The sequence below is a fragment of the Lissotriton vulgaris genome, chromosome 12, assembly GCF_964263255.1.
Source record: "Lissotriton vulgaris chromosome 12, aLisVul1.2, whole genome shotgun sequence".
Lineage (NCBI taxonomy): Eukaryota > Metazoa > Chordata > Amphibia > Caudata > Salamandridae > Lissotriton > Lissotriton vulgaris.
The window spans coordinates 786,223,782-786,247,563 of record NC_141700.1 but is presented as its reverse complement, the minus strand read 5'-3'; the positions used below and the strand labels follow the sequence as shown (position 1 = coordinate 786,247,563).

At 45.8% G+C, this 23,782-nt stretch overlaps 1 protein-coding gene across 2 annotated transcripts in view; it reads left to right on the top strand.

Moving 5' to 3' along the window:
- LOC147678717 (cornifelin homolog A-like) overlaps positions 1 to 21,105 on the top strand; it is a 40,660-nt gene extending 19,555 nt beyond the window's left edge. For both annotated transcript variants that reach the window (XM_086946176.1, XM_086946175.1), the window contains exons 2-4: positions 5,227 to 5,345; positions 19,333 to 19,511; positions 20,700 to 21,105. In XM_086946176.1, the coding sequence (XP_086802302.1) occupies positions 5,234 to 5,345; positions 19,333 to 19,511; positions 20,700 to 20,861 (453 nt within the window). In that variant the 5' untranslated portion in view covers positions 5,227 to 5,233 and the 3' untranslated portion in view covers positions 20,862 to 21,105. The remainder of the gene's footprint in view (positions 1 to 5,226; positions 5,346 to 19,332; positions 19,512 to 20,699) is intronic.
- Positions 21,106 to 23,782: the final 2,677 nt, after the last annotated feature.

Below are 23,782 nucleotides of genomic sequence, written 5' to 3'. Positions count from 1 at the left end.
GGATAGGTAATGGGAATATAATGCATGACCCACATACTATCACATATCTGAGCTAGGGATGGGAGGAGTCGCAGCCCCAGCCCCACTGCATAAGGATGAATAATAGGAACATAGCCCATATACTGTCACAGTCCTGTCTCTATGGGCGGGAGGAGTCACAGCCCCACTGCATAAGGATAGGTAATGGGAATATAATGCATGACCCACATACTATCACATATCTGAGCTAGGGATGGGAGGAGTCGCAGCCCCAGCCCCACTGCATAAGGATGAATAATAGGAACATAGCCCTTATACTGTCACAGTACTGTCTCTATGGGCGGGAGGAGTCACAGCCCCACTGCATAAGGATAGGTAATTGGAGTATAGAGCATAACCCACATATTATCACAGATCTGACCTAGGGGCAGGAGGAGTCGCAGCCCCACTGCATAAGGATGAGTAATAGGAGCATTGTCCATATGTTGTCACAGTCCTGTCTCTATGGGTGTCACAACCCCACTGCATAAGGATTGGTAATGGGAATATAGTGCATGACCCACATACTATCACATATCTGAGCTAGGGTTGGTAGGAGTCGCAGCCCAAGCCCCACTGCATAAGCATGAGTAATAGGAGCATAGCCCATATACTGTCACAGTCCTGTCCCTATGGGTGGGAGGAGTCACAGCCCCACTGCATAAGGATAGGTAATGGGAATTTAGTGCATGACCCACATACTATCACAGATCTGAGCTAGGGTTGGGAGGAGTCACAGCCCCAGCCCCAGCCCCACTGCATAAGGAAATATAGTGCATGACCCACATACTATCACAGATCGGAGATACGAGCAGGAGTAGTCACAGCCCCAGCCCCACTGCATAAGGATGAATAATAGGAGCATAGTCCATATACTGTCACAGTACTGTCTCTATGGGCGGGAGGAGTCACAGCCCCACTGCATAAGGATAGGTAATTGGAGTATAGAGCATAACCCACATATTACCACAGATGTGACCTAGAGGCAGGATGAGTCGCAGCCCCACTGCGTAAGGATTAGTAATAGGAGCATAGTCCATATACTGTCTCAGTCCTGTCTCTATGGACGGGAGGAGTCACAGCCCCACTGCATAAGGATGAGTAATAGGAGCATAGAGCATGACCCACATACTATCACAGATCGGAGATACGGGCAGGAGGAGTTGCAGCCCCACTGCAAAAGGATGAGTAATGGGAGTATAGAGCATGGCCCACATACTATTGAAGGCCAGAGTTAATTGCTTTTTTAATGCCTGATCCATGACTAAACGTCTCATTTAGGTCTTGAAATTGGTCCAACAACCAGGGCAAAGTGACACCTGTCAAGCAATGGGGCTTTCTATAGAACCTGCTGTGGCAGCCTGGGATCAAAGTGATGCACGCGTCGAGTTGTGAATCACACTTATGGATTATGTTTCATGCAACTCAAAGTGCCTCCAATTTGCATATTGGATGCACAGGTGCACAAGCTCTCTGAGGAAAGATCACCTTTTTCTGTGCTGTCTGAAATTTCTCTTTCATCAATTTCACTGACACCCAAAAGCTTCATAAATACTGAAGTAGTTTGCTGCACAATTATTTCTGTAGCCTCCTATTTAGGGCAACAAGACCTGGTTCTCAGACCTAGTGACTTTGGAACATTAATATCTCCTACCTGCTAGGGAAGACATAGCTTCTGAGAAGCCAGGTCAGATCTTTCATCGCTTCCCACAATCAATGAGTTCAAGTGTTTCGGGTCCTGAGTTATGACGGTACACGCAGTCATGCACTTCAACCTGTCACATAAAAGTAAACCAGCATATAAAAGGTAAAAAATAGTTCACCAAACCACAGTATGCGAGAAAATGGATGAATGTCTAACATTTAGGGACCGATTCTAATGCGGGTTGGAAAGCTTCCTGACCGAATTGGTTTGGAAATGGTTTCCAACCCACTCGGATCGGGGGAGTCCGACAGACCGAGTACGATGCATCCGGATGCTTCCAGATACGATTTGGTTGGACTCCCATTGACTTCAATGAGAGCATATGTTCCTAAACACATAATAATTGGGCCGTGGGTCAGGAAGACACGTTCCCGATTCGATTTGGAAGGAGAAAATGCTGTTAGGAGGCCTTCCTAACCGCATCGCAATCAGGCCCCAGGTGGGAATGCTTTCCTAACCACATCGGAATCAGGCCCTAAATGTTAGACAAGCTTCTTGCCACTTTAATCTACCCTATCAATAACATTCTCTGCTTCAAATTTACTATAGCTAGATCTGGAATAAAGGACTTTAGAAGATCGGTTTCAGGAGAGCCCTACCTATCCACTTCCTCCTTGTCTCTGAAAGACTTCTGATTTGCGCAATAACTAGAATCCGGCACATGGTTTGGAGTCGTTATCTTTCTAAGTTTTGCAAGATGTGGAACAACAGAGGAATAACTGTGCTTCTAGGCTCAACCAATGTTACTGGACGTACAGACTCTAATTCACTTTTATACCAAAGAGGCCCCCTAATAGAAACCAAGCAAATATTCACAAAAGGATTGTGATATGCAAATAAGGGCCACATTTTTGGATTCCCATGTGCATATTGTGCTGCATTATGAGCCTTAACGGGAACAAAAGTCACAGTCTCTCCCTTGTTCCACCTCAGTCTGTGTGCTGTGCTCTGGTGCTTGCTGTTCTTCTCGGTGCTAGCTGACAGTTCCTTCCACGCGTGTAGACTATGCCTCTGCTGTATTTTATAACCTCGGCTGACCCCTTTACCTGCTTTCCAGGGTGTGTGCAGTTTAGGTCTTGTCTACAGGCAACTTCTAGTTCTTTGTTGTCAAAGACCTATTGTGTACAAAACCAATATTTAAAGTGTGCTTTGGATCGGCCTGTTCCTTATCATTGGTTCTCTTTCTTGTCAATCTCATTTGCTTGCTTCTCATGCTATCGATTTATTTTGTCTTCCTGTGTTTGTCCCTCCCCAGAACATCGTTTTGTTACAATCCTTCTGATTGGTTGACTTGCCTCCTTCCAGAGCTCACATGTTGCTCCCTACATCTCCCCCATAAAAGCCCAGCAGCTGGTGTACTTTTGCTGGGTGTTCACTAAAGAGCACCCTTTATTTGATTGCTTTTGTTTTATCTCTTCCATTCTCCATGCTGCATGAAGGCTCAGGCATTGGCTCACATTCAGCTGGCGTTTGAAGCAGAAAGCGTACTTAGCACAACTAGAAACGAGGCGTCTCTCCTCATGGAGGCCCATAAATCTGATCCCTGGGCTGCTACAAAGTTCCAAGTGGCTGGACCACTCACTTCAGGTCTAAGTGGTGTGGAAAGTAATTTTGACCTTGGCTAGTATTTTCCTTTAAATTCTTTATTCTTTTTAAAATTCTCATCCGATTGTCCTGCTTGAAAAAACATAAAGATTGAAAATATTGAGTTTAATGTAGTTTCAAAATGCCTTAATGCATTTTATTTGATTTTCTCCAGTAATGTGAAGTCTTTTCTTCATTTACTTTTTTTTATAGAACAATGATTTACAAACAAGCATCGGCAAAGTCAATAGCTTGGCACTTGCTTTGCAAGGATTCAACCTATTGGCTTTGTCAATGCTTGTTATTTTTGTGCTAACTTACCTATTTTTTTCCTGTTAAGCTCCTCCTCTGCTGTACTGGTCTCTTGTGACTTCTTCCAGACACCTCCTTCTGGCTGTTTTGCCCGGTACAGTCTTGCCACAAATCTCCGTCAGATCCTCGAATCTTCCTCTGGCAGACTACAGGGCATATTATCAAGAACGGTGTTAAAATTATCACCGCTTTAGCAGCAGGAAACTGCCGCTAAAGAGGCGATAATGGGCTTGATAATATGCCCTTGAGAATTCCAATAGAAGGCCATGTTCACACCAGAACCTTGTCTTCTATGGGAATTTACAAGGGCATATTATCAACCCCTTATCGCTGCTTTAGCGGCAGTTTCCTGCCGCTAAAGCGGCGATAATTTCAACGCTGTTTCTTGATAATATGCCCCTTCATTTTTTGGAGGCAGGACTTTGGAGCATTGGGGATGAACACAGTCACAGAAGAAACTTAATGCAACCTATAAATGAAGCACCCTGCTATTCTAATTGTATACAATTTTGTTTTTAAGATAACACCTATTAATATAGACAATGAGCACTGGTTCAATAGTTGAGGATATTCCCAACTAATAAAGCTCACATGTGTTCACTCTTGGCAGTTTTCCATTGCCTACTTCAAGCCAGAAGTAGAGTGCTACAGGAGGTCTTCTGATGTAGGAGCTATAACATGCAGGGTGCTCTCTTTTATAAAACAAGCAGTGGGAATCTCACCTATTCCTAAAGCTTTTGAAAGCCAGGTATCCATCATGGAACTCTGCCAGGCAGCCACATGGGCACCTCATCGTGCCATCTGTAAGTATCTTTCTCCAGATGTTCACTTGTTTGTTGACCACCTGACCATATTACTTGCCTTTTATTCAGCTTCTAGTCTGCAGTTCGGATTATTTGGTTCCTCCCCAGAATTTGCAAAAATAGAAGCAAAGAGGTTTTTGAGAAGGCAAGGTTAGCAAAACACTGACCCCACCACCATTGAGCTGCTCACATTCCCAACTTTCAACTACTGAGCATGCGCAGTTTCTGCCACCTTTAGCTCGGACTGAGGGTCATTCCATTGAAGCCAGATGGAGGGATGGGAATTCCCTCCAAGCTCCTGCTTTTAACTCTTGCCTCTTTTGCACCCGTGGTGTACAATCTTTGTTTCCAAGCTTTTAAGAATGTCTCTTCACACGTTAACATCTTGTTAGCCGCCATCTTTTCACCGAGATTAATTATCAACGTGTCTAAACTGCTTAACCGCGGCAGCAATTCCACCGCGGTGCAGTGGTTTAGTGGAGTAGGCGGGGCCACGTTGGCCAACAGACGTGCGCAGCACTATGGAGGAAGTGCGAGCAACGGCCATTGGCCGATAGAAGCAGCGAAGGGGTTAAATTGTAATGTTTGTTTTCTTATGCTGCGTGATCTTTGAAGTTTCTGCTGCAAATAACTATGCTCAGAATGCAGTGAAGTTACAATCAAGGACATAATAAATTAATTAAAATTAAGAAACAATTCCTTTGGTGATTTTACCGAACTGTTTACAATCCAATGTCATGGGAGTTTGAGTGGAGCAGAAAGTAGCTGATACCCAACCCTGTCTTCTTGGCCCCTCTTTTGCAGGATCACCATGGCCGCCGTGACAATGCAACCTCAAACGGTCATCACCAAGACGGTGACCATCATCAATGAAGGCGAGTGGAGTAGCGGGCTCTACGACTGCTGCGAGGACTGTGGGATATGTAGGTATCTGCAGCATGGACCAGACAGAAGTGCGGGTCTTGGACGGGGTCAGGCAGGGAACACAGTATTGGGGGGATATGAACATTGGGATGTCCTAAGAAGTGACCACTATAGACAAACTCTAGTAGCCAGCATGGGCGCTGTAGACATACTCCACTTACCTGAAGTGATATCTTCAATTAGCAGTAAGTGGACCATAGGTCAGGCATTACCACCATGACCAGCTGGGCACCTCCTCACTTTCAATAATCAGATTGATGGAAAGAATTAATGATGTTTACAAGGAGAGAACTTATTTGGCCATCTTAATGATGATGTGACCAAACCTACTCAAGTTCTCATGCAACGTTGGGTTAGTCGTCATTGGCATCTTACTACGATGTTCACTCAAGGACCTAATGGTTGATTTGCAAACTAAACCGGTGAGCTCTAATGCTGGAGCTAGTCAACAACTACGGCTGTACAATTCAGCCAGCTAGTTAGACATAAACTACACTAACACTATTACAGGATTACAACATGAGCATAAGAGTACATTAAGTGTACTATACGCACGCTAAAACGACTGACCTGCGACTGTGATACATCTATATTGCGAATCTTTAAATATTGTAAAAATATCAAGTGATGCTCGTTCTACTGCGCTATTCTCTTGGACGAGGCATATGGCTGTAATGTGCTTTACACAATGTTTACACTCTCCATTTATATTGAAGATATTCAAAGTCAGAACTAAAACTAGACTAATACCAAAAAAAGTCTAAACAAATACTTCTATTATATGTTTAGAAGAGATTTATTTATGATTTCTTCTTTTGTCCTTTGCAAATACATCCCTGCATCTATAATGTTATCACTCATACAGGTAATAAAGCAAGTATTTTAATGGCACATATTATCGAGGCGGTCTCATTTAGGACTTGGTGCAGCAGAAGCAATGCTGTGAACCAGATTGTACCACTGATCATCGCCCCTCCCCCCCCCCGAATAGTGTGGCACAACAATATCGAAGGACAAAATATCGAAAAGTAAGTGCGTATAGGGAAGTATAGATTTACTATTCATAACTCTACACCTACGTACCCTGAAGATATATATACACTGTGCAGGTTCTTATATGTGGAGTTAGGTATAGAAAATCTAGACTTGCTTCCTGTTGATATTCTATCCTCAATATTGTGTCTTATCGACATTCACATCTGTAAACCGATAGTCATACTGCCCGCCAAACCCACAGTTCTGCTGTATGTACTTATGTATGTATGTGTGTGGCAAACATTTAGGGCAAGTCCAGCCAAAAGGCAGCATGGCACCGTACAGGGTCACCGGCAAGGAAACAGTCAAGAAGTGTTTAAGGAGGTAGCTGCTCTATATAGAGTCAGTGGAGCTGATTGGTCACTGCTGATGGAGCCTCTGTGGCTCCACCAATGGGAACCTGTAATCCATTGGTACATTCACTGCAGGACCTTTGGGTCACAGTGATGGTAGTCCCACCCAAATGCAGGAAAAAACTTTCAATGCTTGTCAATGAAATTCACTTTTTGTTCCGCGAAAGCAAAGTCCCGATTCGGAAGTGGGCTTTTTAAAAAAATAAATAGTTGGTGAGCAGACACTTTAAATATGTCACCGACTTGGCAAACCTTCAGTGCTATGAAGGAAGACACTGTGGCTGTAGCCCTCTTCACAGAGTAGAATCACCACTAGGGAGAGGCAGGGATCTCTAAATATGGGGATTGTCCTCTTCCAGGGTGGCATAGCACATGATTTCCACCCTCTAGTTGACCAGAGGATCACCCAACAGGATCTTGAGAAGGCCTTATGTCACCGGTAGCACATTTAACTGATAATTCCATATCTAGTCAAATAATATTTTTGATTTTTTCAGAATTGTATTTCCTTATTGAATTCCCTTGTACACTTTGTTTGCTAAAGTAAAATTTAAATTAAGGCTTGATACATTAGGGGAAAATATGGTTGCTTCTTTCATAGTATGAAATCAACCACCAAATGAAAGTGCCCATTCTTGTCCATGAAAGGTAGCAAATGCACGACATATAAATATGTTCATCAAATTATCTGCTCTGTATCTATTGCAACAACAAGAAATACTGTTTTCAAACTAGACAGTTGTAAGACTATAAGTTGAGGATGTTATTATTATTATTATTATGTTTCTTATATAGCGCCAGAATCGACCCCCGAAGGGGTATCTCCACGCTTGCCTTGGGAACCGGTCCTGGCTTTTCCCTGTGAGATAGCCCCTACAGGGCATCCCCAAGGTGAAAGCCAGGCATCCCGCCGCAGGGGGGCCGTTGTGGAGATTAAGCAAGCTTAATGCCCAGAGTTGCAGAGTGTGAACCCATGATTAGGTCAGGCACCGAAGCGAGAATTATCAAGTCCATGGACGTTTGAGCTCAAGACCCTGCCACGTCGGGAATTGAACCCTGGTCCCGGGTCTGACCTCTGCTTCAGGGTCTGCCTGCTCTAACCAGTGAGCCAGGAGGAAAGCTCTTCTAGATAATCCAGCATTGCATCCACCTGATCCTCCAACCCATGTTCCACAAATGTCTTCTTCAGTGAAAAAATACAGAAGATCTGGAATCACCATTGACGACACAAAGTCCCCTTCTCGTCTTACACTCATCCTCCTTGTTGCATCCCACATTGATGACCCTTCAAACCCCTGACTCCCATGGATCACGGCAACGTCCCTTAAGTGAAAACCATGGTTCCCCGTGTCTGGCTGTAGGTACAGAAGAATATATACCGCCCTATAAGCACTGCATGTGTCAAGAGGCGTGGCCACGTCTATCGTAAGCAGCATTACCAGGGGTCTTTGTTTTCCCTGGGGATTTGTGAGAATGCACAGCATCTATGTGCGGCATTTTGTGTGCCACCCAAAAATGAATTTCTTCCTGCTTTTGAGGACAATCACCAAGGGTGAGGAGCACAGTGTGAGGGTGCAAGTATGGGGGGCCAAGCCAGTTCTCATCACCTACGACACATATTGTTGCAGTGGTCTTTATGTCTCCACTTGATCCCTAAGCATGCCCATTGCCATCTGCGGGTTACTATTGTTCTGTGGGGTATATTCGGCCGCTACAAGTCAACCCTCTCACTCCAGTGTGGGGCACTCTTTCCTTTTAGCGACGTGACATGGGGAACACCACCCGCAGAACACTGTTGATACACTTAAATCCTAGGCATACTTCCATACGTCAATGTGCGAAATGAGGTCGTGGTAAAAATGTTTGCGCATAATTTTCAAACTATTAATTCTTATATTATCAGCCACACCAATAGTTACACATGAATTAAATACTTCTGGGGCAGGTTATTAATTCCTTCTACTGCAGCGTGACATCACTCCCCGCTGCGTGCACCGCATATGCTATAGGGTAGGCAGTGAATGCTGGGAGCACCTCTTCCTCTGTTGTTATGGCAGCCATGGTAGGACTTTGCACCTTTCCAATTAAACTGGGACATTCTTTTGCGTCGTTGAGCTCAACAACACCTTGGAAATGCTGGACGCACCTGTCAATCAAACAATCTGGCCTTGTATAGCTCATCTAATCACCAGGGAAGGTATCCAGCCGACGTACCTGTAGTTCATGAAGGAGGTAATCTTATAAGTACCTGGTGAACACCTCCAGTACACTACAGATTTAAATATATTTTGATCTCTTTGGGCCACCACCTGTGACACAACGCAACTCTGGTACCGCATTGGGTGCCAGTGTGGTGGTGCCATCCGGGCCCCCAGTAGATCCCCTGAGGACCCTCCCCTCCTTCGGTGGCCCTGGGGGAGCAGAGCTTTGGGAATAGACGAGGTTGTACTCACTATTTCTGCTGACTGCTAGTCAGTACACATAAGCATGCACAACAGCATCAACTAACAGCATCATTGATGTGGATCACTGGTAAACTCTGAACATTGTATAGACCAGCGATTGCATAGATGAGCGCAATCTTTTTGGTTTTAATTTAACACTTATTTAAAAGGTAGATGGTGTAGGTTGGTTAATCCTCCTGCGTATGAGAATGAAACAATATCTAAAAGCACTGTCCTCACATGCTAAGGGGTGTCTCCAACTTGCACTTGATAAAGAAATGTAAATAAATTATCCACTTCTCGATAAGTTCTTCTCAATACGCTTTATTAAGTTAACAAATTTCCTTTAACTATCTCAATCTTGATACAAACATCACAGTGATCCTCACTTGAATACGCAACAAGGCCCTGGACTGGACCACCTCCTTCCTCACCGACAGAACCCAAGTCAAGTCAAGTCAAGTCGGTATTTATATAGCGCGCTACATACCCAGAGGGTCTCAAGGCGCTTGAGGAAGGGTGGGGAATTACTTGTCGAATATCCAGGTTTTAAGTAGCTTTTTGTATGCTAGGTGGTTCTGAGTGAGGCGAAGGTGAGTGGGAAGTGAGTTCCAGGTTTTAGCCGCCAGGTATGAGAAGGATCTTCCTCCCATGATGGATTTGTTAATGCGAGGGACAGCAGCAAAAGCTTGGTTGGAAGAGCGTAGCTGGCGGGAGGGGGTGTAGAATGAAACGCGTGTGTTGAGGCATTCGGGTCCAAGTTCGTAAAGTGCTTTGTGTGCGTGGGTTAGGAGGCGGAATGTTATCCTCTTATTGACGGGAAGCCAGTGAAGGTTTTTCAGGTGACCAGAGATGTGGTCTTTACGCGGGATGTCTATTATGAGTCTGGCTGATGCATTCTGGATGCGTTGGAGTTTTTTCTGGAGTTTTGAGGTGGTTCCTGCGTATAGGGTGTTACCGTAGTCCAGGCGGCTAGTAACCAATGTGTGGGTGACCGTTTTTCTGGTTTCGGTGGGGATCCAGCGAAATGTTTTTTTGAGCATTCGAAGAATGTTGAAACAGGAGGATGAAACGGCGTTGACTTGTCTGGTCATCGAGAGTGAGGAATCCAGGATGACGCCCAGGTTTCGCGCGTGGTCTGTCGGGATGGGTGCCTTTCCAAGGGCCTCTGGCCACCAAGAGTCGTCCCAGGCGGAGGGGGAGGTACCTAAGATAAGGACTTCTGCTTTGTCTGAGTTCAGTTTCAGACGGCTGTGTTTCATCCACTCAGCTACTTCTTTCATTCCTTCATGTAGGTTGGTTTTGGCGGTGTTGGGGTCTTTGGTGAGCGAGAGGATTAGTTGAGTGTCATCCGCGTAGGAGATGATGTTGAGGTTGTGTTGGCGTACGATGTCCGCGAGGGGGCTCATGTATACGTTGAAGAGGGTGGGGCTGAGTGAAGATCCTTGTGGTACGCCACAAATGACTTCAGTGGCCTCTGACTTGAATGGTGGGAGGCGGACTCTCTGGGTTCTTCCGGCAAGGAACAAGGTGATCCATTCCAGTGCTTTTCCTTGGATTCCGATGTTTCTGAGACGTTGTAGGAGGGTGCTATGGCAAACTGTGTCGAAGGCTGCGGAGAGGTCAAGGAGGATGAGGGCAACTGTGTCTCCATTGTCTAGTAGAGTTCGAATGTCGTCTGTTGCTGCGATGAGGGCGGTCTCAGTGCTGTGTTTGGCTCGGAAGCCGGACTGTGAGGAGTCGAGGGATTTGTTGGTTTCGAGGAAGGCGGCGAGCTGGTTGTTGACAGCTTTCTCGATGACTTTGGCCGGGAATGGAAGGAGCAAGATGGGGCGGTAGTTTTTGAGTTCGGTGGGGTCCGCTGTGGGTTTTTTCAGAAGGGCGCTGAGTTCGGCATGTTTCCAGCTTTCTGGGAAGGTGTCGGAGTTGAAGGAGCAGTTGATGACGTCTCGGAGGTGTGGTGCTATGATGAAGTCCGCTTTGTTGAAAATGTGGTGAGGGCATGGGTCGGTAGGTGATCCAGAGTGGATGGAGTTCATCAGGCGGACCCTTTTCAATGTCTACATGGCACCGCTCACCAACATCGTCCGCTCGCACAACCTGAAGATCGTCTCCTACGCCGATGACACACAGCTGATCCTCTCACTCACCAAAACCAACCTCCACGAAGGAATGAAGATCGTCGCCAACAGGATGCAGAACAGCCGCCTGAAACTATACTCAGACAAGACAGAGATCCTCATCATCTGCTCCACCCCTTCCCCTGGGACGACTCTTGGTGGCCAGCCGCCCTGGGAGCTGCGTCACACCCACCAACCACTCACGCAACCTGGGGTTCAACCTGGGTTCCTCGCTCTCAATGACCCAGCAAGTCAATGCAATTTCCTCCTCCTGCTTCAGCACCCTCCGCACGCTCCGCAAGATTTACAGATGGATCCCCACCGAAACCAGAAGGAACGTCACCCAGGCTCTCGTCAGCACCAGACTGGACTAGGGCAATGCCCTCTATGCAGGAACCACAGCCAAACTCCAGAAAAGACTCCAACGCATACAGAACATCTCCGCACACCTCATCCTCGACACAACCCACCACACCCACATTACAGCCCACCTGAAAGAACTACACTGGCTCTCAGTCAGCAAGAGGATCACCTTCAAGCTCCTCACCCACACTCACAAAGCACTCCACAATGCCGGATCAGCATACCTCAACAAACATCTCACCTTCTACACCCCGAACTGCCAGCTTCACTACGCCGCCCTTGCCCTCGCCACCATCCCACGCATCAACTGATCCGTCTCCTACCTCGCCGCCAAGTCATGGAACACCTTCCCCACACAGCTGAGACAGACTCAGGACCTGCTGACCTTCAGGAGACTTCTCAAGACCGGGCTGATCGAGCAATAGCTGAACCCTCCCCCCCGCTCAGCACCTTGAGACTAACCCCGGGCGCAGTGCTTTGCTCCGTCCACGGAGTGCTCGTAGTATTGCCCCTTTGCGATTCGCAAAGTAGGCGTAGTAGGTAACAATACACACACTCCATGGACGGAGCAAAGTTGCCCTTCACCTGCCTCTCTCCCGCTCTCTTCTACATGCCTAATTTAGTTTTCAAAATACGGTAAAAGCAAATTAAAGGCACTAACCTGGTACGGGGCACCCCTGGGCCCCCTCTTCTCTTTCGCGCCGACTTCTTCCATCCAAATGCGCATGGTCGACCGCCCGCGCATGCGCATTTCTTGCGAGAAATGCGCATGCACGGGCGGCCGTGCATGTGCATTTGGATGGAAGAAGTCGGCACGAAAGAGAAGAGGGAGCCCCGGGTGCCGCGTACCAGGTAAGTGCCTTTAATTTACTTTTACCGTATTTTGAAAACCAAATTAGGTATGTAGAAGAGGGCGGGAGGGAGGCGGTGGTGCGTAGTGGGGCTACGCGAAGTGTGTCGGTGGGCGTAGCTTCCTGCCCACTTCACGAAGCTTCGCGTAGCCCCACAACGCATACTACGCCCACCCTTACCTGAGACCTTCACGGATGGTTAGTGCACTCTACAAAATGCGGATTGATTTACTTGATGCCACAATATTTGTTTTACATATATTCATATGCCCAATGCATATCGATCAAATACAATATATGAACAAATGACTGCTTATTTCTCTGAACAAATATTTAAATGAAATGACATGAAAAAATACTGATCATTAAAATAAGAGTGACCTAGTAATACATTAATAAAATGACCAAACTAACTAGCTAATATTATATAAACCCTTAGGGATTTATTTTAATTGTAATCAGATGTGTATTTATATAGCACTTATGACCTCTGACCAGGCCATGAAGCGCTTTTCGTCGAGTAGCACGCTACTCCAGAACCGAATATTAGTAGTTAATATATATATATATATATATTTTCTGTTTTTCTGTTTCATTGGTTGTGTTATGTACAATGCTTCAGTAAGGCTGCAGAGGCGTAACCACATGCGTGGTTTCATTCATCATTCTGTGTCACAACCGTGCCCTGTGCACCCACTTGTGCTCCCCCTTTCTTCTTCCACATTAACACAAATATAGGTCAGGCTAACAAACTAAACTGTGAACACCTACATGTGATTACCACACTTTTAGAACTGTGGATTGAAAGTAAAGGAAATGAATCACTGAAACAGAAGAAGTGACCCTTAAAAACAAGCATTTGCAATGTATTAGATCTCCCATTTGTAAAAGTTTGAGCTTTTGGCGTTGCAAATAATAATGCAACACCAATAGCTCAAATTTTTTGTAATGCAAGGCCTATTGCCAACAGACAGCTACACAAAAATAATGATCAACACAAAAATCTCTCTCAATAGAAAGCAACAAGCTTGAGACTCCAATGCCAACCAATGGAATTGCTTAACCTCAGGGTGACGGGGTGCCAGGACAAACATTCGCAAAATGTTTCAGTTACTCTCTCCATCTCGATGCCAGGATACAGTATTGTTGCATAATAACAAAAAAATGAAGCATGATTTGTAAAACGTGAAAACTTGTGCCGTGGTTTGCGTTGAAAAGTGGGCCAGGCGTTCCTCCAGTGATTGCGGCCTTCAAATGCAGAGGATCTCTTTTTAATTCAACTGCTGTTTAATGTAATTAAATTCAATGCATGAAAGAAACGAAACAAAAAGCGGGCAGGTTGTCTGTGAAGGGCCCTTTCCAGGGCCCTGCTGATGCCAGGGCCGCTCCTCGCTAAGGTGATTGCCTTGGCAGCGCAGAGCTATGTAGGGCGGCGTAGTTCATCTTTTAGTGCCTCTTTCTGTCTCTGAGACACACAACACGGAGGCCATTATGTGCCAAGGCCAGGAGGGGGATTAGGGAGGCCTCTTTAATTAAGTTGCCTGGAAACAGGGTGAGAATTAATGAGGCGGGACATCTGCTGACTCAGCGTTCTGCTGCCAGGGGTGTTGAAAATCAGGGCTGCTGCTGTGGAGTAATTGAAGGCGCTTCTTACTGGGTAAGGGTAAGGCTGCGAAAGCAACACCCACCCTCCCTAGGATTTTAGGGAAGGGACTGCCTGCACCAAGGATGTGCCCGCTCAGTGCTTAATTTGTGCCGGTCATTGTACGTAGTGGGGAGCGGCACTAATTTTGGGGGATGAGAGATCGAAATGTAAAAAAGGGACACAGAAGCTAGAAGAGAAAGCTAGGAAAACAGCGACAAGGAGAGCAAACGACCCATTCGCCCGACCCCTTCCCAGTGTCGAGCTCCCCTCGTAGAGAAAGAGAGATAGTGTGTGTGGAGTGGTCCTTAGCCCCACAAATTGTGCCTTTATCTGTATAGGTTGCAATGCGGCACCAGTGCATCGAGAGGAGAGGCCCCTGGTCACCAAAAAACTTCGGAAGTTGAAAATGCGTAGACTGCAACCCACGACATTCACCACCTACAGGCAGAGGCAGCGATCGTTCCCCTAGCGGCGCTTGCTGCGCTTTCCACCTTACAGGCAGGTGACACAGTGCTCGGGCACAGGTACTGGGTACAGTGTGAAAGCTAGGTACCAAGTTCTGTCGGATATGAATCCTAGAGCGTTGCACTACCCGTCGCTGAGCAGTGTGATGTCCGCTCTGATAGAGAGAAGAATGCCGGCCCTTCAACTGGCAAATAGTGGTCTGCACATGTGCATTCATTGGACGCAGGGCACAAGAGCAGGCAGCCACAAGCGCAGGGCTGGCAACCAACTGTGGTGCACACAAAATGTCCTGGGTGCAGTGCGCACCGTCCCAGCAGGAGCTGTAGTGTACAGTTCCCGCAGGCAGCGACAATGCAGAGGAGCCCCAGGTACAGTGGTGAGGAGAACCAGCAGATGGCTGCAGTGCACAGCAGCAGCCAAGGGGCAGTGCCTTGTACCAGGAGACTACCACAGTGCACACTAACGGCCCCAGTGCACACAGTACCAGCAGGAATCATGGTGCACATTAGCAGCCCCTGGGACAGTACACACAGCCAGCAGGCAGTGGCACAGCACATTGGTTTTCGGTACAGTGCCCAGCACCAGCAGCTAGCTGCAGTGCAAAGAAGCGGCTCAGATCCGGGTGCAGTGCCTTCTACCAGCAACTAATCTAATCCTTTCTGCTACGTCCTGTGTACAGTGCCAGCCTTGGATTTCAGTAGGCAGTGCCAGCCAGTGGTCACAGTGTGCCCTGCCACCTTCACATTCACAAAGTGGTGCCAGCCACGTGTTCGCTGGGCACTGTCAGCCACAGAGCATAATCATACCCGCTGCTCTGTGAAGTGTGTGGTACCAGCCGCCCGGCATTGTGCCTTGCAGCAGATACCTGGCATGAGACATGGAGCTAGGCGCACTCTTTATGGCTGAATGCAGTGAGCGGTACCTGCTCCACGGTACAAAGGTAAGAGACAGATGCTTGCGTTGTCTGTTGGCCTGTGCCTGCTCAGTGCAGTCATATTACCATCTCACAAGTGCAGTGCGCGGTGCCAGGTACCACAGTACTATCTACCAGATACAGTATGTTGACTTCTCTCTGGGTCCAGTGCAAGGTGCTAGATACCGGGTTAAGTCTGCCTTCCACCAGGGGCTGTTTTGCTCAAGTGTGTGGCACCTCACACCAAATAACAGAGCACATTTCAGTCTACCAAAAACAAGCGTTAACAAAGTCAATAATCTTGCTTCCATTATGAGTCCTGACGAAGATTGGAAAAAAACCTGCGGCAGTAAAAAACAACAAGCGCGAGTGGTGCACGCGCGCGCACCACACCGAGACATCCGTTTCCTATTATCATGCACACCTCTGTGCACGATAATTGCAAACAGATGTCGGGCCTGCGGGTAACCAACACCAATAAGCCATGGGCAGAGCAATGCGCCCGCCTTTGGCCAATTGCGTGCTGTTTTTGTTAAAAAGATGCACGCAAAGGACAATAGCGTGGTCCAAAATGAAAAACACACGCATGAGCGTGTGCGATTCCTAGGTCCGTTTTCAAACCCCCTACAAGAGGTCTCTAGCTGCGTGAGCAATGCTGCGCACTGCAACGCTAGACGCGAGACCGAAAAAGTGTCAGTCAAACAACATAGGTGATCCAGTGAAACTGATAAACACAGGCCAAAAACAATAACAATGTGAAATATAGTACGCACCCACGTTGAACTCGCCCCACATTCTCTCACTGCAATGCTCAAGAACAGAGAGTAGAACCAGTTTGTGGTTTTCAAAGTAATAGCCTTTTTATTTATATCAACTTTTAAAACTGCTTATAAGCGAAGTCCGTCGAAGAACAGGTATGCATCAATAAAACTTTAATTTCGTAGATATCAAAAGCAAGATGGAAGATAAATACACAAGTCAAATATCATATACCACATTCCAAGAATGTCCAGCACACATTCATGAGATCCACTGCCAGCAGGCCCCACCTTGCAGTAGCCCCCAGTGTTCCACCCAGGGCATTCATGCACCCTTCCTAAAGGGAATTTACAGAAATATCATTGAGACAACTTAACCACATCTCCATCTCCTCCAACCCGAGAGAAGTATCACAAACTTGAAACAGGGCACAGCATAGCGCATCAGCCAACGGGGGTACCTGAACACAGACGTAACCCCCAAAAGTTCAAAAACCCTGCATCACGGAGTAGGGCAGGGGAGTCCATGGACCACCAGTAGGTCAAACCCCCCCTCCCCGCCTGACCAGTGCCCACACAAATCATACCCCGCCAAGGGGGCAGCCTAGTCCCAGAATCAGAACTCTCGTGTATCCCCCTTTATTATCTGCCAGGGATACCGCCGGCTCATGGTTGGGTGGGTGATTGACAGCGACAGCTGATCCTGGTCCGCAGCAGGCGTGATGAATGGGACAAAGAGGAAGGTATACGTGGCATGCTGGATTCAATAGACCTTTTGTGGAGCTTCTTGATGATGCAATCGGGCGACCCTTTGTCTCCACTTCCTGTGCCAGCTGAGCCTCCAGCCCGTGGCGCACCTAAGGGCACCCCTCCTCTAGTTGTGGGGGAAGCCTGTTCACAACTTAAGTGACACTAGAAGATAAAATCAAAAAACGGTGAGCAGAAAAGGCAGCAAGGCCAGTACTGTAAATGGGCAGGCACTGAGTACCTGCACTTCCTTAACTTAAAAGGGGGAACGCCAGCACTTCCCAGCAGGGGTTCAGTACTGCACATCCCATTACCAACCAGGCACTCTGGGAGAGCGAGTACAGTACGTCCACGTCCACCGTACGTCCACCTCAAGCACTGGGCTGGACCGGGTGCAAATACAGAATGTGATGACAATATCTGGCACATTTACAATATGCAGCAAGCAAGAACGTGAAAACAGAAAATATAGATTAAGATCTTAATGTGAGCATTCCATAATTCAAGCACTTTATAACAAGGGATGGCTAAAATGTAATAAAAACGCACTACTTTTGTAAACCAACTGAGTCGCGTAGAGTGTCATCAATGCAATAAATGCAACAATATTAAGAGCCAAGCGGCTGATTTCAAGGCGCTTTTAATTAAAAGGGATCAGAGGAAATACAAGGTGAAAGGTCACTGCAGCAAGGACTCTTGCATATTTTCCTTTATATACAATGCATAAAGTGAGTATCTAGCCAGTGGCACTACTATGGAATGAGGGGGGAGATTGGTCAAGCTCTACTCTGAGAGAGAGTGCTAGATGGGCCATCTTTAAAATATTTGGGGTCTTTTTGCATTGTCTCCTTTTCACAAGCTCAGAATAACCTTTGCCTCTTTCAAGATGTGGAAATGAAGATGGGACTTACATTGCAATTAACACGTCGGCCATCTTGAAATGGGTTTAGTTGTGATTCACTGCACCAGTGCTAGTTGTGAAAACACAAAGAATATGCTAGTTACTTGTTAAAAAAGCCTGAGGATTTCATAGATGAGGCATTGGGCCATGCAGGCCTTAAATAAAGGCACAAAGGGTATGTCTAAGGTGGAAAGGCATGTATTTATAAACCTCAAGAACCAATAAATATTGTGAATCGCTTACCCCACTGATTGATGAAAACACAAAATGCTGATACTTATATTGACTATTGGGATTATACATTCTAAGTAATTAGGTGGAAAAGCAATACTGGTTACAACATAAGCATAACACCACAGAGCCGCCCCGCATGCCCTGCAACAATTCAGACCTCTAGCAGAATCTAGAAGCGAAGGCCACAGGGCCAGCCGGATGTATGTCGTTACTACGCATGCTTTTACAACGCATGCCTTTACCACGCAGGTTTTACAACGCAAGTCGTTACAACGACTTGCGTTGGGGGGGCGCTGGATGATAGTGAATAGTTTAATTTACTATTCCAACTCCAGTCCCCGTGGATAGTAGGGAAGGTGTTGGATAGTAAATTAAGCTATTCCCTATCCTACAGCGCCCCCCAGCACAAGTCGTTGTAACGACTTGCGTTATAAAAGTTGGGTGGTAAAGGTACTGCGAGGTAAAAGTTGCGTTGTAAACGCTGTTCCCCGGGCCAGCCTAGTGCCTAGAAGCAGTCTGTACTCACAACCTTAAGGCAAGTAAAAGGCACACATCGGTCCCACAAACTTCACCAGAGCACGCTGACAAAAAACCGAACAATCAGAGCTTTTCTTATTCACATACGTCTATGTACATTCCTATGATCGCAAAGAGCCAGGTAGGTGCAGATACTGATGAGGCAGAGAGGAAGTACACAGAGGTCCAACCTTAGGAGGGATGTTGTTTGGTATTAATGCACCCTATTTCCTAGCCCACCTAGTCCACCGAGGACCAAATGGAGAGGGCAGTGAAGCCTCAATAGCAGCAGTCTCAGGCGCTCTCCCACCCCAGCCCTGTTCTTTCCATAACCATCACAGGGCACGTGCAATTAGCTTTAAATTTAAAAAAAATCTAAAAAAAAGAATGCCAGTTGCAGATAATTCTTAGCAAAAAGTGTTCTATTTTTGAAGAATGCATATATTGCCTTATTGTAATTCATAATACTGAAGAAAAAGTTATGATTCTGTGCATCTGATCTTCCTTCTTTGTATGGCATTGCCTGGCTTCCTTAACAGAGCTCCAATGACCTTGGACGACCTTGTCAACTCCATGCAGCAGCAGGTGTCCTGTGCACCCTTCTTTGCCTGTTGTCAACTTCTCTTCTCCATCTCTCTTAGGTTGCTGTGCAATATGGTGCTTCCCTTGTTTGATGTGCCAGACTGCCATGGACATGGGGGAGTGTGCCTGCCTGCCCCTTATGGACCCAAGCTGCGTGGGGTACGTTGGATGCGGGGCGCTCTGCCCGCCGGCGTCCATGGCCATCCGTGCGACCCTGCGGGAGAGATACAGAATAAAGGTACGGTGAGAGCGCCCTGAACTCCACTGACATCAAGAGGTCCCCTTGCTCTACCCACATAGGGGCATGAAAACACACCCTTATGTCTAGGACTCACGCAATGCACTGATTCGCGTGGCCTTCCACCACATGTTCATTCCACGAAATACTCAGACAACAGGTCCCCACAAGGCCCCTGTCCATCCTTTCTAATGTCTCCATGGGTTCACCTTGAAGTGCAACCAAGACATCATGGGCCCGATTCACAGAACTAACTTACTAAAAAATCCTAAATTTACTACCATTTTGGTAATGACAGAAGGCACTTACTCATTTTGGTATTCACCGAAGGCACTTACTCATTTTGGTATTGCTAATATGCGTTATATAATTCCAATAGAAGCCCAGGTTAGATGTCCTGCACATCTAACCTGGGCTTTTATTGGAATTATACAACCCTTATTAGCAAGCCCATTATTGCAGTTTTCGCTGCAGTTTCCTGCCACTAAAACAACGATAATTTTAAACGAGGTTCTTGCTAATATACCCCTTTATCTCTGTTATATATCCTCGAGTACATGAAAGGAAAGGAATAAAATTGTGTTTAAACCAATATTATTCTGACTATTAAACAGCACATCGGAACTGTTAGGTAAAAGGTTGTAGAAGTTATTTGGAAAAAATAAACAAAATGAATTGTTTCTGAGATGGTGAGACAATGTGTTCAGGAATGTAAAATAAGGTTTCATTATTAAATGAAAAGTGGACTAAAGGTTGTAGGCTAAATATAAGTCATACAACTTAATTAATGTGGTTTAAAGGGTTGGGATTGTTTGCGAAAGGAGGCAAAATGATATTAAGCAGAAATTGGGCTTCTTGATCCAAATATTCTTTATTAGTTGATGAAACAGCTTTAAAAGGTTGAATACCGCTATTGTTGTTAGTAAAAAAAATCTACAAATATTTTAAGGCTTAGCCTAGAATACTTTTAATTATGAATTACAACATGTCTTTGGTTTTGTCATTTTTTTGTTCCGAAGACTCTCTGATGAAAGTTCCAACCACCTTTGTCGCTACACATTTTGCGCAGGTGGTATGCAGGGGTCACTCATCTCAAGGTGGTGCAAAATGATGTGGGGGAGGGGAGGCTAGGGTTCTACGCTTCAGAACGAAGTCTCTTACCCCTTCTTCCTCTGTCGCCCCCTACAGGGCTCCATCTGCAGTGACTGTACCGTGTTCTGCTGCAGTTACTCCTGCGCTTGGTGCCAGATGGCCCGCGAGGTCAAGAAGAGAAAGTGCCACTACAACGTGGTCACTGCCCAGACCACCATGGCCACCATGCCACTGATGACGACACCGGAGCCCATGTAACCGGCATCGGAATCACTTGGAGGGCACAGAATCCCACGCTATGTCCGGTCCATAGTTACTGTAAAGCAAGCCCCAATATTCTAGTACTGTGGTTCTTAACCTTTTGACTTCTGGGGACCCCCACTTAATCATTACTGGGACCTGAGGACCACAAGTGAATCATTATCCAAATCCGGTGACCCCCACTGGGTCAGTACTGGAGGTCAGGGACCCCAGCCTAAGCATTTTCCTTGATTTGAACTGGAAAACAATACACAAAAAATACAGAAACAAGAATTCATCAAGCACACGGGTTCATAAATGATGAAACATTTTATATCATTTTAATATGAAGGTTGGAGCCTTTCTAAATTCAAGGGAGGCCCCTCCTCATCCATATTATAATCTGTTTCGTGCACCTGACCTGCTCCATCAAATCAATCTGAGGATACTAAATTCATTTTTAGCCTCCAATGGCAATTTCCTTCACATTTACAAAACGTTTTCAAATTTTCACAGGTACATTTTGGTTCTTTTTTTATATGCACTTTAGTAATCGGTTACTTATAGTAATTTTTCTAAGCAGTCGCGGACCCCCTGAATAGGCCTTTGCGAACCCCCAAGGGTCCTCGGACCACAGGTTAAGAACCACTGTTCTAGAGTATTTTGGACAAATGTTGTGCAGTTCCTGACTCTTCAGTGCTTCCTTTCTCCTTTTTTGATCCATTCTCTTAGAGGACATTTAAAACCACCAAGCCGCCCTGGTGGTGCATAAAGTGCTGTACCAACCAGCAACCAGGGAAGCATTGGCCCTGGCGAGAAGTGTGTGTGTGTGCTGCAGTGTTTGCGTGTTCGGATGTGCCCGTGTGCGCCTCCTTATCTGTGTATCTTTTGGTGTGTGAACTTTTGTACATGAGTGTGCATATGACTGCTGACATGTCAAACTTTTTTGCTTGTGAATTGGTCGTTGAGTGCATCTGTGCCTGTGTGTGCCTCTCCGTGTGAGGGAGTGAATGCACCATAACTACCTTGGTCCATTTTAACAAATACCAAACACAAATAATACACCACAGCCAAGAAAGAGAGAATCCCTATGGAGCTAAAGTAATTTAATAGGTCTGTGTGAAATTTTATTTCACAACGTTTGATGAAATTTGAGAATTAGACAAAAATGATACGAAATCAGACAAAATTTCACAGAATTTACCTTGTAGTATTTCATATGAATATAAAAAGTGAGGACAGACATTTCATTCAAAATTTACGAGACATCGGCAAGAGGGTGATTTTGGAAGAAAATGTCTCCTGCAAGATATGTTCTGCTCAAACACGTCTCCTGCGAAGCATTTTCAGCTCAATGCAATCACCGGTGAGACATTTTCTGCTCAAAGCAATCACCGGCGAGACATTTTCTGCTCAAAGCAATCACCGGCGAGACATTTTCTGCTCAAAGCAATCACCGGCGAGACATTTTCTGCTCAAAGCAATCACCTGCGAAGCATTTTCAGCTCAAAGCAATCACCTCGAAGACATTTTCTGCTCAAAGCAATCTCCTGCGAAGCATTTTCTGCTCAAAGCAATCACCGGCGAGACATTTTCTGCTCAAAGCAATCACCGGCGAGACATTTTCTGCTCAAAGCAATCACCGGCGAGACATTTTCTGCTCAAAGCAAACACCGACGAGACATTTTCTGCTCAAAGAAGTCTCCGGCAAGACATTTTCTGTTCTAACATGTCTCCAGCGAAAGGTTTTTTGCTCAACCCAGTCTCTTGCAATATATTTTCTTCTTATGCCACTTTGGTTCCCTCCACTTTTGACCCTCTCTAAGGACAAACCACTCTCAGTCTTCCAGCCTATGAAAGAGGTCCCTATGTGTGGGTAGGAGGAAAGAGGTGCGGCACAGGATGGGTCCTGAACAATATCACGTGGAACACTTTCTTGAGATGCAGATCCCACCAATTTCTGCGAAACAGCTGAAGGAAATCCACATTTTCTGTGTGGTTACCCCATTTTCATTGCCTTTGCTGGACCCTATTTTTGTTTGCTGGCTACAGAACTTTGCGCACTTTACCGATGTTAACCATTAGTTCTGTATCTGTTCTCCCTACTTTCAACACAGTTGAATTGGCCTATTCCAAATTGGTATACTTAACTGGCCAAACACTCCCTAGTACATGATGTACAAGGTGCACACAGAGCCTGGAAAGTGTGTACCTCTAGTGGACTGTAGCACCTATTGTGCCATCCAGTACAATGACAAAGGAAACAAGGCTTCAGGCCTACCCTGTGTATCATGGCTGCTGCAGTGCGACCTGTTAAAATGATCCTTTTTGATAAGTAAAAACCTTGCTTTTAAATATTAGCATGTCACCCCTATGTATGCCTTGGAGTCCACGAGGTAGGGTGCCTGGGGGCTATAGAAGTGTATTCCTTGGTGGACTAGGACATAAATGGCTAAGTCAGATAGTAAAATCATTAACTAGCATAAAAATGGTTGATGTACCCGACCCACGCTTCATCGCGGAGAGCATCAAATTGCCCCTCAGTCCCAATCTATGCAACCACTGACTAGCATTGCTGCTATTTGCTTTTAGGCGCTATTTCTACTTAAAGCTTTGAAACATCTTATCTCTGGTTCCTATTATTGGAGTTTTTTTTATTTTGGTGTAATTTTGCTGATTAACTTTTACATTATTTTTCCTAATTTCGTTTTTTTATGGTTTTGCATTTTGACTTTATCCTTTATTTTGGTACTCAATAAATGCTTTACACATTGCTCTAAATTGAGACTGTCTGCTCTGTGCCACAGCTAACAGGGGGTTGGGCTCAGGTTAATGTATTGACTCGGAGGGTTCACCCTGAGGGTTATGTTTATTCCTTGAAGGGAGAAGTCGCCCATCCCAAATAATAATTATTTTTCTTAAAATAGTCCTGAATATGT